The sequence below is a fragment of the Takifugu flavidus genome, chromosome 21, assembly GCF_003711565.1.
Source record: "Takifugu flavidus isolate HTHZ2018 chromosome 21, ASM371156v2, whole genome shotgun sequence".
Lineage (NCBI taxonomy): Eukaryota > Metazoa > Chordata > Actinopteri > Tetraodontiformes > Tetraodontidae > Takifugu > Takifugu flavidus.
The window spans coordinates 10,211,556-10,227,095 of record NC_079540.1 but is presented as its reverse complement, the minus strand read 5'-3'; the positions used below and the strand labels follow the sequence as shown (position 1 = coordinate 10,227,095).

At 51.0% G+C, this 15,540-nt stretch overlaps 1 protein-coding gene across 3 annotated transcripts in view; it reads left to right on the top strand.

Moving 5' to 3' along the window:
- nedd9 (neural precursor cell expressed, developmentally down-regulated 9) overlaps positions 1-14,934 on the top strand; it is an 18,523-nt gene extending 3,589 nt beyond the window's left edge. For 2 of the 3 annotated variants that reach the window (XM_057020889.1, XM_057020888.1), the window contains exons 2-7: positions 3,954-4,361; positions 11,583-11,681; positions 11,854-11,982; positions 12,602-13,744; positions 13,888-13,977; positions 14,110-14,934. In XM_057020889.1, coding sequence (XP_056876869.1) covers positions 3,954-4,361; positions 11,583-11,681; positions 11,854-11,982; positions 12,602-13,744; positions 13,888-13,977; positions 14,110-14,640 — 2,400 coding nt within the window. In that variant the 3' untranslated portion in view covers positions 14,641-14,934. Of the gene's footprint in view, positions 1-3,953; positions 4,362-9,125; positions 10,119-11,582; positions 11,682-11,853; positions 11,983-12,601; positions 13,745-13,887; positions 13,978-14,109 lie in introns of those variants that run through there. The other variant, XM_057020891.1, reaches the window with a different exon arrangement.
- Positions 14,935-15,540: the final 606 nt, after the last annotated feature.

Genomic DNA, 15,540 nt, shown 5'->3' with positions numbered 1-15,540 from the left:
AATCGGAAGCATGAAATCAACACTATGAGGCATGAAGCTGCATCTTTGACTCATCTGAGATCTGCCCTGGACTCACATTTACTCCATAATCCATAATCAAACCTTCATTTCCATATCTTGTTTTCTTTTGCCAAATGATAATAAAGGCACCAGAACTACTGATCCATGTCAAACCACCATCGGGGACTCAAGTGTTAGCTCCGGGGTTAGCTTAGCACAGTTAGGTTCGCATATGTAGATGTGACATTCAGCCCGTCATCGGTTTGTGGAGAATTCCATATATCCTTCTGGGATGTGTTGCTAAGACATTCTCCTCACAGGCTTCTCTTCCCCTGGATTAAACTGGTTTCAACTGGGGAATAATGAGGAGATGCAGCTCTAATCCAGCCGTCAACATCTGAGGAGACAGACAGAAGCAAAGACCACCAAATATGAAAGCAGAGCCCATGATGAGGTTGTCCCTCCGCTAAAGAAAAGATGCCCCCCTTGTTATAAAAGAGCTCTTTGGTCTTATTGTGTCTGTAAGATCTTTGTTTCAGCGTGAAATCAGGAGGACAGTGGAGGGAATCTCCATCTCATTGACTATTCGTATATTTAAAACCGTTCAGCGTGGCCCAGCAGAGATACCAGGAGGCAGGTTTCCCATCATGGCTGTTGCCCCCATGCAGGGATTAGCTCTAGTCTCTGGGGGTTCCCACCACACACTCCTGTTCCTTCCTTCAGGAACACTGCCAGTCCTGGAAACAATCGGCCCATGTGAGCCGTCCTTGGCCGGGCCCTCGTAAATACCTGCCGTGCTGCTGCAGCTCTTTTTGTGACCCCTGCCGGGGCAGTAAATTGTCTTTTTGTGTCAGGGGTCATCGTCTGCTACCAGACGGCCTCCTCTTACATCGGTGCTCAGAAATGTACTCCAGTGTGTTGCGCAACATGTTTCCCCAGCAGCTCCCCCGGTTCAGACCTGTGTTCTGAGGGAATATCTGCAGTGTGGTTTCTCCTCTAATTATAGGCTGTCGTTCAGCTCCAAGAGCTGGAGCGGCCGGTCCTCACGGCTCCCATCGTTCCAGGGAGGCTAAAGAGGACTGCGGCTAAGAAGTAGGACAGAAAAACCAGGAGGTGGATGCGTGGTTCTTCAGGTGACCGTAAAGATGAGCGACACAAGATAACGGTCATGAAACGTTTCTTGGAATAAAAGGGCACCGGAGCTCAAGTTGGATTCCAGGATGCTTTGTTAGCAACTACCATAAATGCTAGCGTAGCAGCCTCTCAGACCTTTGTACACACTCCGCGTTAGGCCTGAGAGATGCAGCTCCATCTGATCTCCACTTGCTCAAATGTGAGTTTCCGATGTTGTGGTGAGCCACCGCTGCACCACCGCTGCAGCGTCTCGGCCGTCCAACCGTCACATTCCGGAGCGCCGCTTGTGTTTCAGCTCTTCGTGTGGTTGAGCTACAGAACGGCAGCGTATCCTGTTGAAAAGAGAATTGCCACACTTGTGTGTCAGGAGTTCCGGGCCTCATGAATCACAACTGAGAGGAGCGAGGTGGGTGTCATATTTACTCCAGACACAATAGGCTCCTATACACGACCAGACACATGAATAAAGGCTTTTCACGTTGCCCAGGGAGCTGAGTGTTGTGTCTCCGTGTTTGTGTCATGGTGAGCAGGCAGGAAATGAAGTGTTTTTCTTCAGCCTGTTGAACGATCTGCGCTGATACCAGTTACACCAAGTGGAATAATCGATTGTTCTCTTCTTCCCGACCGTATTGATTTAAAGGCCGATGACGCTCGGTGATTTCAGCCGCTGTGCAGCAGTTGCTCAACGTGTCTAGTAGGAACTCACCAGAGTTGTGTCACACAAACTGCTGCAGTCTCCGCAGGTCGGCTAATGCCCGTCCGATGGCTCGAAAGAGCCTGTAATCAGAGGATCAGCTTTCCTGAAACTTGCTCAAATGAAGAAATTACCATGTGCCCTGAGCGCTGAACTGCTTCCCATGAGCCCCCTCCTACCCAGAGCCCTTCGCACGGCCCATTTATTTGAACTGGCTCTCACCCGCAGCAGTCGGCGCTCTGAGGAACCGCTCGTAAAAGTCATCAGGCCCCAATTATCATCATTACTATAATTATTTTCTATATTTAACCATGTGAAATGAGGCCAAATGAGTGTGCTGGTTCCAGCCTGGGACGCTGGTTCGGCCCCCATTTCACACAGTGTAGAAGTGGCTGATGTTGCCGGAGCGGGTCGTGTTTGTTCGGGGCTCAGATTCTGCTCGGCTGCAGCTTTGTGATGTCTGCTGTGGTTCCACTCTCGCTGTCGGATTGATGAGCCCCCAGAGCCAAAACCACCCACAGAGTTCTGGGTGAAAGCAAAGGTGGGGCCCTTTCAGTTACGTAACTTTTATTTTTGTCCCGCCACTCGGATGAGAGGACGCTTGTTCCTGTTTGTTTAGTCGGGACTCTGGGGGGAGCCGACTCCTGATGGTGCTGAACTGCCTGAGCCTTGCGGGGGCCCAGACAGCAGCCGGGCCCTACATGGTGTTCCAGGTGCAACTGTGGACACTCAGCCGTGAGCCAATTTCCCTCTTTCTGAGCACTGAAACAGGCCGTGAGGAGGACTCTGAGGCCAGATGTTCCAGACGGCTGGATGATGTTCCAGACGGCTGGATGATGTTCCAGACGGCTGGAGGAACCTTTAATGTCTTGGTCACATGATTGACCAGGTTCACATCAGAATATGAGCAGTGTGTTTGTGCTCTCTGGGTCCCTCTCAGGTTTGTTATGTTAGCGTGCCCCCCCCACATCACCAGAGGGGCTCTTCTTCTGGTTCTGTCGTCGTGATTGTGCCCCTCATTTCAAACCCTCTGATGGGAGCCACAGTTGCACCACAGTAATCATCATCCTGTTTCCTTATGGTTGCCTCTGACAACCGTGATCGACTGACTGTACCGAGCCCCCGCCTCACCTGCATTGACCTTCCAGGGTCACGCTAGAAGTAGGGCGGCCGATTGTTTGATTGTGAGGCTGCGGCCGTGCGCAGGGTGTTGCTGGATGACGGAGGTCTCGGACAATAGCCAGGCAGGGCTGGGAGATAACTACAGGACTGGTTTCACATGGGAACTGGGGGAACTGGGAAGGACTGAAGGTTCAAGAAGGCATCAAACCATCAGCAGCTGTAATGTGGCTTTCCTGATTCCCACCCTGGGGTCTCCATCGCAGTGACTCCTGTAAAGTTGTCAGTGAATGACTTTTATTTTGAAAATCTGGGTCTTTTTCCTGCATGTTGATCGTAATCCTCTGCAAAAATGTTTTCGTCCAAACGTTCCCCTAAATTTTATGTCCGATTATGAAGAAACTCATCTGATTCCAGCTGGATTAAATCCATCTGGCAATGCTGCCAGATTAACTGATGTCCCCTGAATTTGTCTATAAAATGTCAGAAATTGTTGGAGGTGTTGATTTTAGTGGTTCAGAGAGTTTCTATGGTTGAAAGTACAGCCGGCTGCAGCTGACTGGTGCTAGTTTGTGAGTGTGAAACGGTTCTAAAGGGGTGTTCATGCTCAATTAGCCCCACTTTTTGGGTGAATAAAGGCAAAATGGAAAAAGTGATGCATGCGCTGACTCGATTAGCCTGAAATGTCTCTCAGACACACTCTTTGGCTGTTCTTATCTCTGAAATCTGTGGTCTCCGGTCAGGGGCCCTCGGCCCCCGCTGGCCTCTCAGATGCCTAAGTGGGTCTCAAGCTGAGGAAATCCCATCAAGGTTTGAAAGACATCTGTCATAAAGCTGCACAAATCCTGCCTAAAGACCCCAGGACTTCCTTCAGGTTGAAGCCTTCCTCTAATAGAAGTCAGATTGTCTTCTACTAACTGTTACCAACCGCAGAGTTCTGTTAGTTCTGCTGCTGGAGGTGTGGAAGGTTACGGCTCCCTCTAAACACTGACCTCTCTCTTTACAGAACCTGATGGCCAAAGCTTTGTACGACAACATGCCAGAGTCCCCGGAGGAGCTGGCCTTCCGTAAAGGAGACATCCTGACCGTCATCGAGCAGAACACGGGTGGACTGGAGGGCTGGTGGCTCTGCTCCCTTCACGGCCGCCAAGGCATCGCCCCGGGGAACCGTCTGAAGCTGCTGATTGGACCAATGTTTGAGGCCCAGTCCTCCAGTGCTGGTGCAGCTCCCCAGTCCTCTCCACAGAGCTCAGCCTACCAGCACAAGTCTGGGTCTGGGGGGGCCCAGGGGATTTACCAGGTGCCCCCATCACTTCAGAGCCCACAGCAGAGCATTTATCAGGTTCCTCCAGCTCAAGACGTCTACCAAGTTCCACCCAGGACTCATCTGGCTGCAGACAACCCTGCAAATAAGGTGAGAGAGGCTGTAAGTGCTCATGGATGCTCCTCTTCAGTTCTGGTTTCATTAGCCAGGTTCACTAGTTAGAGTTCCCCCAGTGAGACCAGCAGCTGCTGGTGGGAAACCAGCTCCTGTAGCCTCGTGATCGTTAGGATCACATCAAGTAGCTCCCATAACCCATAAATTATGAACGATCTCAGCTGGTGGATGGATGGATGGATGGATGGATGGAAGGATGGATGGATGGATGGATGGATGGATGGATGGATGGATGGATGGATGGATGGATGGATGGATGAGGTTGTTCAGGATCACAGTGGATTTAAAATGGAACCTCCTCTCTGCTGAGTGCCCTTTGCTTTAGGACACATTCACAACACAATATCACTACACACACACACACGTTGTGGCTGTGATATGATGTGTGTGCAGGGTGTGTCTGCTCTGGCGCTCACCACAGAGCAGGGTAGTGTTTTGTGCAGCTATTTTCTTGTGCACTGGCACGTGCACGTGAAGCTGCAGGCAGCCAAATGAGTGTGTGAAGAACATGTGGAAAAGCAAATAACAAAGGCTGTTTTTTGGATTTTGGTGGAGCCCAGCTGCCTGGAAATACCTCCTTATATGAACACACAGTCGCTGGTAAAACCATTAAAACCAGTCAAGAGCCTTTACCAGTGTATATATAGCAGAATACACACGCTCCTTTATTATGTTGTTCTCTTTTTTGGTGGGGTAACATTTAAAACACACGTGAGTCTGTTATAGAGAATATGCAGCATCTCGATGTGACAGGCAGAAAAAACCCTTTTCCACGTTTGTGTTCATTTGTTTAACAAAGAAATAATCTAGGAAAACAGCATTTTTCCTGCTTCCCAACAGGAAGTAAAATGGGAAGAACATTGATGAACATGGACCCAACCTTCCCTTAAAACCAAATATAGACAAATGTCTCCTGACTGTGAGAAATGTGTGACCAGGTAAAACCAAAGGTGTTTAGCATGTGTGTGTTTTAACAGGAAGGGAGAACTTCCCTGTTTATTCAAGCATTAAACTACTCAGACAGGATCATTCCTCCAGGAGATGCAGAGTAATTACAGTTTGGATGAGCTTTAGACCCTCTGGGTGCTTTTTATACCAAATCAGCTGGATCATCGCAGGTGTGTGTTGGTTGAGGTGTGTGTTGGTTGAGGTGTGTGTTGGTGGAGGTGTGTGTTGGTGGAGGTGTGTATTTTAGCAGGTAAATTGGCAGCAGAGGCTTCCAGGACAGTTGAGCGTGTGATAGAATCCGTCGGCAGCAGGATCACCTCTGTCTTCCATTAACGGGCCTGAAGGCTCGAAGCTGAAGTGGAATTTAAAAGCTTCAGAGATCAGAAGGGAAATGAAAAGAGCTTGTAATGCTGGTGAAGTGTGCTGGTCCCGCCACCTGAGCTGGTTCTGGCCTGTTAAACTGAGCGGTTCTGACTGTGTCGCTCACAGATGGGTTCTGTGATTCTCCACTGATGCCTGACAGTCAAACAGAAGAACCATCGGCCTCAGTAGACACTGGTGAAGCACTGACGGCTCATTTCAGTACCAAAGCTTCATTTTTCTGACATTAGAAGATAAATCAAGAGCAGTAACAGTCAAAGACCCATAAATAAAAACGCTGCCGATCATCCAACCAGAACAGAACTTTTATTTACAGTGTTTTCATACTGTAACTCTGCCACAACGGCTCAATTTCAGCATTTTAAGGCCGTCGTCAACAATGAAAATAATTGTCCACTTAAATGTGGAGGAACCAGCAGCTGCCGGCGGCCCGTAGTTGAATTCCCATCGCTGACCTTTTCTCTTCGTCTTGTTGCCCACTACACATGAAGGCAGCGCTGATGATGGATGGGTTAATATCCTGATGGGCACGTGCACGTGCACAGAAACACATTTGCTGGGGCTGATGTGGGCTTCCTCTGCTCATAATCCCCTCTCATATTACCCTAAAGCCCCCTGCAAAGAAGATGTCCTGCGAGGGTTTGGTGTGTGTGTGTGTGTGTGTGTGTGTGTGTGTGTGTGTGTGTGTGTGTGTGTGTGTGTGTGTGTGTGTGTGTGTGTGTGTGTGTGTGTGTGTGTGTGTGTGTGTGTGGGGCCGCTGTGCTCACATTCTGCTGAAAACATCCTCGGGTTTGCATCCCAGCCTCGCCGCACAAATCCAGTTTGGCGACTGGTTATTTTCTCTTGATGTGGTTGTCAGGCTTTGGTCTATAAAGGAACACCGAGGTTTGGCAGTCCTCGCCTCCCTGACTGTTGGGTTTGATGCTGCGGCCTCGTCCCTGGGTGACCCTCCCGGGAGCATGAACTGCTGCCTCCCTGAAGGCCTCTGAAGGGAGACTGTGTGGAGCAGCCTGGAGATCCTTGGCCACACAGAGGCGCCTCACATGGTGGAGCTTTTTATTGCCTTTTATATCCTCTTCTCAGAGGGCCAAGTCTGAAAGGTGTGTTTCAATCTTACTCCAGTGTTCAATTTTTCCGCTGCCCCCTCAACTCTGACTCAAGCAACAATGTCACACTGTTCCAAGATGGGCTGGGTTCAAAGTTCAAAGATCTCCAACAAGCTCCTTATCAAGCCCTACCAGATGGCCTTTTCATTCCTCACTTCCTGACTCATAGGTTCTGGTCCTTGTATGAGCATTTCCTGCTCTCACTGTGTGGTGCTCGTCGATCCAGCCGTCTCATGGGTGCCATAAAGAAGATATGGGTGCAACCAAAGGTGTAATGAACTCCCACACAACTGGAGGAAGTGCTGGTTATACAGGTGCAGAATCTACCTTGATAAAAGTCCTCACCAGGTTATTCAGCGTGAAAGGGCGTGTTTGTTTTTGCCCCCGCAGTCACGTTTCTCTGCCTTATCACGCGCACGACAATCTCGGCGGCTGATAAGTGAGTGATTTCTTCCCGCTGTGAAGCCGCCTTCATTGTTGCAGTGGTGATGAATTGCTGGGCCATGAGGTCTGACCAAGAGGGCAAGGTCATAAATCAGATGCACCAAAAGTAATCTGCTCTGCGTTGCATACTGAGCGAGACCCCCCCCCCCCCAACCACCACAGGTTCCAGAGCAGACGTGTGATACAGAATTAGAAGTAGCAAAAGAAGTGCTGTGTTGAAAGTTACCACTGAAGTTCAGCAGAATTTCCTGCTGATGACAAACAACTTTTGTTCTCCCCCAACTTGATCTTTGATCAATTATGTCCACATCTGTTGAGATTCCCATTAACTGACTCAACAACAAGCTCATATTAGACCTGCTAGCAAGAGGACTCTGGGAGACAGCGTCCCCTTTTAGGGTTCCAAAAACCTCTGACAGAACTCAGAGATCAGTCATTTGGTGTTTTTAATCCTTCTCTCCTAAGAATTTAGTCACCACATTTCTCATTTCATTTTTCCCCGCAGAGGATTTTCTCATGACATTGTCTTCCAGGAAAGCAAGCAGCAAACGTCACGAGCGTCTCTTAACAGGACTTTTCCTCACATTATCACGTCAGATTAAAATGCCGCTTTGATCAGGACGGATGAAGGATGATGCTTATTAGTGCTAAACTCGCCGTGTTCTCCTTTAATGCTCCTCATTATTCCCACTGACTGTTTGGGTTGAGCCGAGTCGATGTGGTATGAGACAGCTGAAAGCCTCCCAGGATTCAAGAGTTAATTACTTGCATTAATTAGTTTGGCATTTAATACGCTGGTGGAGCTCCAGTTGGCGGAGGGGAACGTTATCTTGCAGTTCTGGGCAGAAAAGAAAGTGGACCACAGCAGAAGAGGGATGTTTGTACTGTGATTCAGCATCGGCCCTGATTACTACTAGAAACAAGAAGATACAGTCAGAACCGTGAAGATACAGTCAGAACCATGTGAAGATACAGTCAGAAACGAGAAGATACAGTCAGAACCATGAAGATACAGTCAGAACCATGTGAAGATACAGTCAGAAACCAGAAGACACAGTCAGAAACCAGAAGACACAGTCAGAACCATGTGAAGACACAGTCAGAAACCAGAAGATTTAGTCAGAAACATGTGAAGACAAATGCAAAATACTTTGCCTGCTGGGTGAGGTTGGAGCCGTCGGTGGGGCCAGAAGGAGCTGAAGGCAGAGGCTGGGGGTTCTGGTCTGCTTTGAGATGGGTGATAAAAGAACAAGAGAGCTGATGAAGAGGAGTGAAGACGGAGATGAATGGATGAAGTGCTGTGTGACTGTGACCTTTGCTGAAAGCCTCATTGTAGCTGCTGGTCTTTGCTGGCTGCACCCGGCCAATCAGAAGGTGTGAAGAGATGATTTCCTGTGAAGCATCGACCCACCAGCGATGAGGAACCTCTCTGTGTTCTTGCTCTGATAACGTGAACCCACGCGAGAAGCATCTGCTGTTCCCTCTCAGATAAAAAATATCTGCTGCTTTTTTAGATCTGCGTCTGTCACGCATTCAGACGTTAGAAGCTACATTGTTTAGTCGACCCGCTCCTCGTTCTGTTGCTCTGATTCCTCACGTGAGCCTGGTCCTGCTCCAGGTTTCTCCCCGTTAAAGGCTCTGGGTTGTTATTGTAACAGATGCTGTATAATTCAAGTGGAACTGATTTGGCTGCCAGAAGGTGATGGAGTCCAGACGTCCGCGCAGGTTCTGATGCAGCCTCGGAGTCATTGAACGAATGTGCGATCGGTTCCCGGCTCTCTGTGATGTCACGGATGTCATCGGCGGGGTTAAATATTCCCCCTCCCACTGTTCCTGCTGCAGCGGTGCTGACCCACGTTTGAGCAACGGGCCTGTTGGGTCAACGGAGACGAAGCTCTGGCAGCGGCTGATGAGATCCACCCATGAGCCAAGTTCCACTCGGAGGGCGAGGGCCCTGAGGGACACCTCACCCCGAGGGACACCTCGCCCTGAGGGACACCTCGCCCTGAGAGACACCTCGCCCTGAGGGACACCTCGCCCTGAGGGACACCTCGCCCTGAGGGACACCTCGCCCTGAGGGACACCTCGCCGCCACCTGCGGACCAGAAGGCTGCTTATCGCCAGCAGGCAGGCTGAACCCGCAGAGACGGCACCGAGAAAATGTGACCTTTTTGCTGAGCGAAGGGAAAAAACGTATAGAAGAAGCTGTGAGCAGTCGTGGAGGCAGACGGGTTCTGAGCTGGGACGAGACGGGTTCTGAGCTGTGTCTCCAGGCGTCTGTGTCTCCAGGCGTCTGTGTCTCCAGGTCTTCGTGTCTCCAGGCGTCCGTGTCTCCATGTGTCTGTGTCTCCAGGCGTCTGTGTCTCCAGGCGTCTGTGTCTCCAGGTCTTCGTGTCTCCAGGCGTCTCTGTCTCCAGGCGTCTGTGTCTCCATGTGTCTGTGTCTCCATGTGTCTGTGTCTCCAGGCGTCTGTGTCTCCATGTGTCCGTGTCTCCATGTGTCTGTGTCTGTGTCTCCAGGTGTCCGTGTCTCCAGGTGTCCGTGTCTCCAGGTCGTCCCCTCAGATCTAAGGCTTTGACCGGGGGCTCGCTCACATGTTCCTCTGCAGCAGATCCAGTTGACACTAAACTCATTTCCTGCTAATTCCGTTATTTTCCCGTGTCAGCGCAGCTGGACAATAACGTGGTTTCCATTACAGTTCTGGAAATAACTGCTGGCTGTAGCTGTCGCCAGGGTGACGGACAGTCTGGGTGACCCCAGAGCAGCTGTTTATTTCGGGCCTGATGCGAGTTTAAAGGCGGCGGTGTGTGTTTCAGCGCTGACCTGCGGCCCTGCGTGGAGGATGAGTGCTCAGGCAAGAATGCCAACAATGAGCCGCCTGAACCGGTGCGGCCCGCTCTGATTGGCTTCATCAGAACCAGATGGACTACTGTTAGTCAGACCGCGGCTCGGATGAATGGCATTCCTTTCCATACAAGGCTGCGTACTCTCATTTTCCGTTCCCCTCACGTTCCTCCAGCTCTCCCCCTTTTTTTTCATAACTCCAGTTTACACCCCCTGAAACCTTCATCCTGCTCCGGTCGGCAGCGGTTCTGTTTCCTACTGCTGACGCTCCCAGAAACTCTCCACAGAGCTGGTATTAGGACATTAAGTGGCCCATTTGAGTGGATCCTGGGACTAAAATCTGGAACCTCCCTGGAGGCCAGGAAGCCATTGCGTATGGTTCCTATTTTCGAGCTGTAATGGACGCTGGTTGTGGTGTTCCTGGTGTGTGGGGGCAGAAGAGGACTGCTGGGATTAGGGAAGGACATTCCCAGCATTCCTCTGTCTGTCTGACGCAGTGAGGAGGTCTGTTTTTAGGAGGACTGGTGGAAACAGAGCGGGAGGTGTGATGAACAGTGAGAGGAGGAGACAGACAGAGACAGACAGAGACAGACAGAGACAGACAGATAGAGGGACAGATAGAGGGACAGACAGGAGATAAAAAGTGTGTGCTTGTGTTTATTATTTCTGGGCAGATCAAACCGTCGCTGCAGTGTTAATCGGTGGATTCAGGCTTCCAACATAAACAAGTTTACATTTCTATTAAAGTGGAGGAGGTTCTGCTCCTTCTTTTCTACTGAAACGGCTTTATTCTTCCTCAGTGTGCTCACAAATGATCAAGTCATTTAGGAGTTTCTTCATTTTTATTTTTAATGCAACTTTAGACATTTAGATTTTACTAATTAGAAGTCTAACTGTCAACCATTTTAAATAATGTTGATGTTTAACTGACTCAATATAATGTTAGCCAACAAGCTAATATTAGACTAGCTATCAAGAGGACTCAAGAGGGAGACAGCGTCCCCTTTTTGGGTTCCAAAAACTCTGTTTCTGTTCTGACAGTCACTTGGTGTTAGAGCCTTAATCCTTCTCTGCTAGCATGTAAGTCCCTCTATATGTGGTTGCATACTGCTCACGTTCACCTCTGGTTTTGCTCTCTGCACCACTTTTTAAGTCATGACATAAACTAGCTGGAGTTGGTGTTCTTGGTAGTCTGCTGCTGAATAAAAAGAATCTGCAGGAGAATTTAGCATTACTGATGAAATGCACATTTTAACTGCTTTTAACAGAGAGGAGCTCTGACTGGGGTGTGTGTGTGCGTGTGTGTGTGAGAGAGAGCTTTTTATTAGTTTGGTTTCATCAACCTATTAAAAGCTGGCTGAATCAGCAGAGCTAAAGGTGCTAATGATGCTAATGAGCACAGACAGAACAGTGCATGTTTGTCCAGACTGCTGATGGTTTGTCTGTCTGTCCCCCCCCTGCTGTGATTGGACAGGTGGTGACCCCGACCAGAGTTGGACAGTCCTACAGCTACAGCCCAGGCCAGCACAACCAGCAGGACGTGTATGACGTCCCACCCAGCAGATCAGAGGGGGTACGTCAGCTTCTGTCTCTCTCTGAGCCCCCCCCCCCCCCCCTGTTTCCATCCCTCCAGCCTCAGCAGCTATTTCCACTAATCATTTAGGACCTTCTGTTTGGTACCTGAACAGAACCTCTTCCTTCCACGGATCTTCTACATGAAGAAGTCTTTGTGGTTCTTCTTTCAGGTGTACGATATCCCCCCTGCTCAGATGTACGTGGGTCAGCACAGAAACCAGGGAGTTTATGATGTTCCACCATCTCAAATGGACGCCAGGGCGCAGGGGGTCTATGACGTCCCCCCTCCATCTCAAGGGGTAAGAGACGATTTCAGCAGCATGTTGATGTTCCGCCTCGATTTAAAAACGACGCTTTCCGCGGTGACAAAGGAAGCACTTTCCCTTGATCGTCCGTCTGAAAGAAGATGTCAAATGCAGCTCCGGGTGAAAGGTGTGAAGCAGAAATGAGGAACACACCCGTCTTTCTCAGCCTTCACGGGTAATGAGCAGAACTTAGCCGGCACTTTATGCTCCGTTGACCTGTGGTGCTGCTCCGCGCTTCTGTGTCAGCAACAGGGAGGTCATATATAGCATCTGTGCCACTCTGCAGGTCTTTCACTTCCTCAATCTGTGACAAACATGAAAGAGCTGGGAACCCCCCCGTGGGAACAACCCCACCAAGCTGAGTCAGCCAGGGCTCGTTTCACTCACTTCCTGTTCCCACAAATTCTTCTTTAAAATACAGGAGAAAAAAGAACATTATTATTTCTCTGAATGATCTACACACGCACATATGAAAACCTCAATTTAATCAGAATCATTCGGGTAGTTTTGCCGAACTGCGAACTTCCTGTTTCCGGATTCCCCCGTTCGCCGTGAAGGACCAGGGTCCTGGTTTTCCTGTCTGGACCGTGTTCACCTCTGTGTCTGTGTGCAGGTGTACTCGCTGCCCCCCGGCAGGACCAACCCTGCCCTCCAGGAGGGAAACTACGACTTCCCGCAGCCTCTCAAGCACAAGCAGGAGGGCATCTACGACGTTCCTCCTCCTGCCCTCACCAGAACCTCGCCGAGCCCGCAGGCCCACTATGATTTCCCCCCAAATGCAGAGGCCGTCTCCCATCACCAACCCCCCAACGGCAACGCCAACGAAGGCATATACGACGTGCCTCCTCCTGCTCTGCATTCGGGGGCGGGGTCACAGATGGACGTGTACGACATCCCCCGCGTTGTGCAGCCGCCTCAGCACCGGCCCGCCCCGGCGGACAGAGACGGGAGCAAGAGCATCTACGACATCCCGGGTCAGGACGCCCGCGCCGTAGCGGACGTCACGGACGGCGTGAACAGGTTGTCCTTCTCGAGCACCGGCAGCTCGCGCAGCAGCATGTCCACCTCCTCGTCTTCCGCGGGCTCCGGCTCCGAGAACCGCCTGGTTCTGGACGTGGACGCTGCCGTGCAGAGGTTGTACCGCCTCCAGCAGGCCGTGGAGGTCTCCATCGGGGCTCTGCATTCCATGGCTGCCTCTTCTCACTGGAGGACGTTTCCGTTCATGGAGCGCCACGCCAATGATGTCCGCACGGTCCTCGACAGGGTCCGGGCTTCTCTGGCGGACTTTGTGGTGTTTGGTAGAGGGGCTGCGACCAACGCCGCAGCTCTGTCCGATTCAAGCCTCCACGGTAAACTGAGAAGGCAGCTGGGACGCCTGGAGGACTCCCAGCACATCCTCCTGCAGATCTACCAGGTCCTGGAGAGCTGCAGCTGGGCTCTGAACACCTTAGTGTCCTCAGGAAAGCACCAGCACAAGAGCGACGACCTGGACCGCTTCGTCATGGTGTCCAGGACTGTTCCAGATGATGCCAAACAGCTGGTCTCCACGATAGGCAGCAACGCTGAGCTCCTGTTCCGGCGGACACACCTGGACGGGGACACGAGCCAACCTCTCACCTCACCCTCCTCTGATAAGGACAGTTACGGGGGCCAGACCAAGTCCTTCCCTGCGTCCTGCAGCCAAGACAAAGACAACATGAACAGCGAGAAGTGTGTAAAAAGCTGGATGGAGGATTACGATTATGTTCATCTGCAGGTAAACCCTCCCCTCATGGCTTAGCTTGGCTAGCAAATGTTTCTTCTTTCGCTACTCTACTGGTTGTGAGCTGGAGGACACGTGTCCCCTAGAGACACGTGTCTCCAGAGGACGAAGTCTCACCTCCTTGTTGGTTTCTGCAGGGAAAAGACGACTTTGAACGTCAGCAGAAGGAGCTGCTGGACAAAGAAAACATTATGAAGCAGAGTCAAAGTCAGCTGGGCCAGGAGCAGGTGAGAGATGATCTCACACACACACACACACACACACACACACACACACACACACACACACACACACACACACACTTCCTGCTGTTGCCGCTGGTCTGTATCAGTGAAACTCATCAGAGCTCTTGTCACCAGATCAACCAGTTCAAGAAGCTGGAGCAGGAAGTGATCAAGCCTGTGGAGAACGACATCACACAGTGGATCTCCCACCAACACCCCTCCTCCCCCGCCGACTCTGGATCCTCCCCGTCGCCCTCTGTGTGTGCCCGGGACCGCCAGCTGCTGGGCTTCTACTCTGAGCAGTGCCAGCAGCACTTTGTCACGCTCCTCAGCGCCGTGGACGCCTTCTTCGGCTGCGTCGGCGCCGGGCAGCCCCCCCGCATCTTCGTGGCGCACAGCAAGTTTGTCATCCTGAGCGCCCACAAACTGGTCTTCATCGGGGACACCCTGTCCAGGCAGGCCTCGGCCCCGGAGGTGGCCAACAGGGTGATGAACACCAGCAACGTCCTGTGCGACCTGTTGAAGACGGTGGTCGCCGCCACCAAAACGGCCGCCCTGAACTACCCCAACACGGCCGCCATCCAGGAGATGGTGGACAGGGTGAGGGACCTGTCCCACCACGCTCAGCAGTTCAAGGAGCAGCTGCTCCAGTTGGCCACCTTGTGATCACATGAATCCACATTTTCTCCCGCCCTCCTCTGTAAACCCGTTGTGCTGTAAATACTCGGTTCTGTAAATATCGGCTCTATTTTTGCTGTAGATTATTTTCTATTGTATGTAGGTGTTGGTCCGTCTGCCGGAGCCTTCGGAGGGGTTTGTAACATTCCTGTCGCGTATCTCAAAGCACCTTAACGCCGTTCTCGTCCGTGGCTGAAGTTTCTGTGACCGTAGATGTAAATTGTGTCGATGTTCCTGTGATTGTGGAGACGCTCACGTAGAGTAAAGGATGATTCTTAACCACGTGGCTGCCGTGTCCTTTATGACCGTCGTTATAGCAACGGGAGAGCGAGCGAAGAGGGGACGAGCGACGAGGCCACATCGGCATCATAAATCAGGGTCATAATAATGAGCTTCATAATACAGCTTAAAGAACCTCCTGCAGGATCAACCTGTGAAACCTGACTTCCTGTTTGGAGACGCACTTGTTACTGGGCTGGTATCTGTTAGAATCAGCTGTGATCACATCAGAACCACAGCGATGATCGGCGGCCTGATGATGGAGGTGTGTCCACAGGATGGGTTGACTGGTTCAGCCGGTCTGGACCCACCAGCAGCTCTCCCTCTTTTCATTCTCGCCAGCATTCCTCTGTTGGCTCTCCCAGGAGATAAGACACAGGAATTTGCTTTAAGACTTCCCTATTCAGGCCCAAATGTCAGAGAAGCAGTAAATATGGAGAGGAGGCTCCATCTTTAAACGCCTGGAAGGATTAAAGGCCAGGAACGTCTTCACAAGATGTCTGGGAGCTGCAGGACACGTCACAAATCGCCCGTTTCACCTGCAACTCGGTTCAGTTTGAAGCAGCGGGTGACGGGTTTCCTTCTTTACTCTCTAGTTTTTACAAGCGT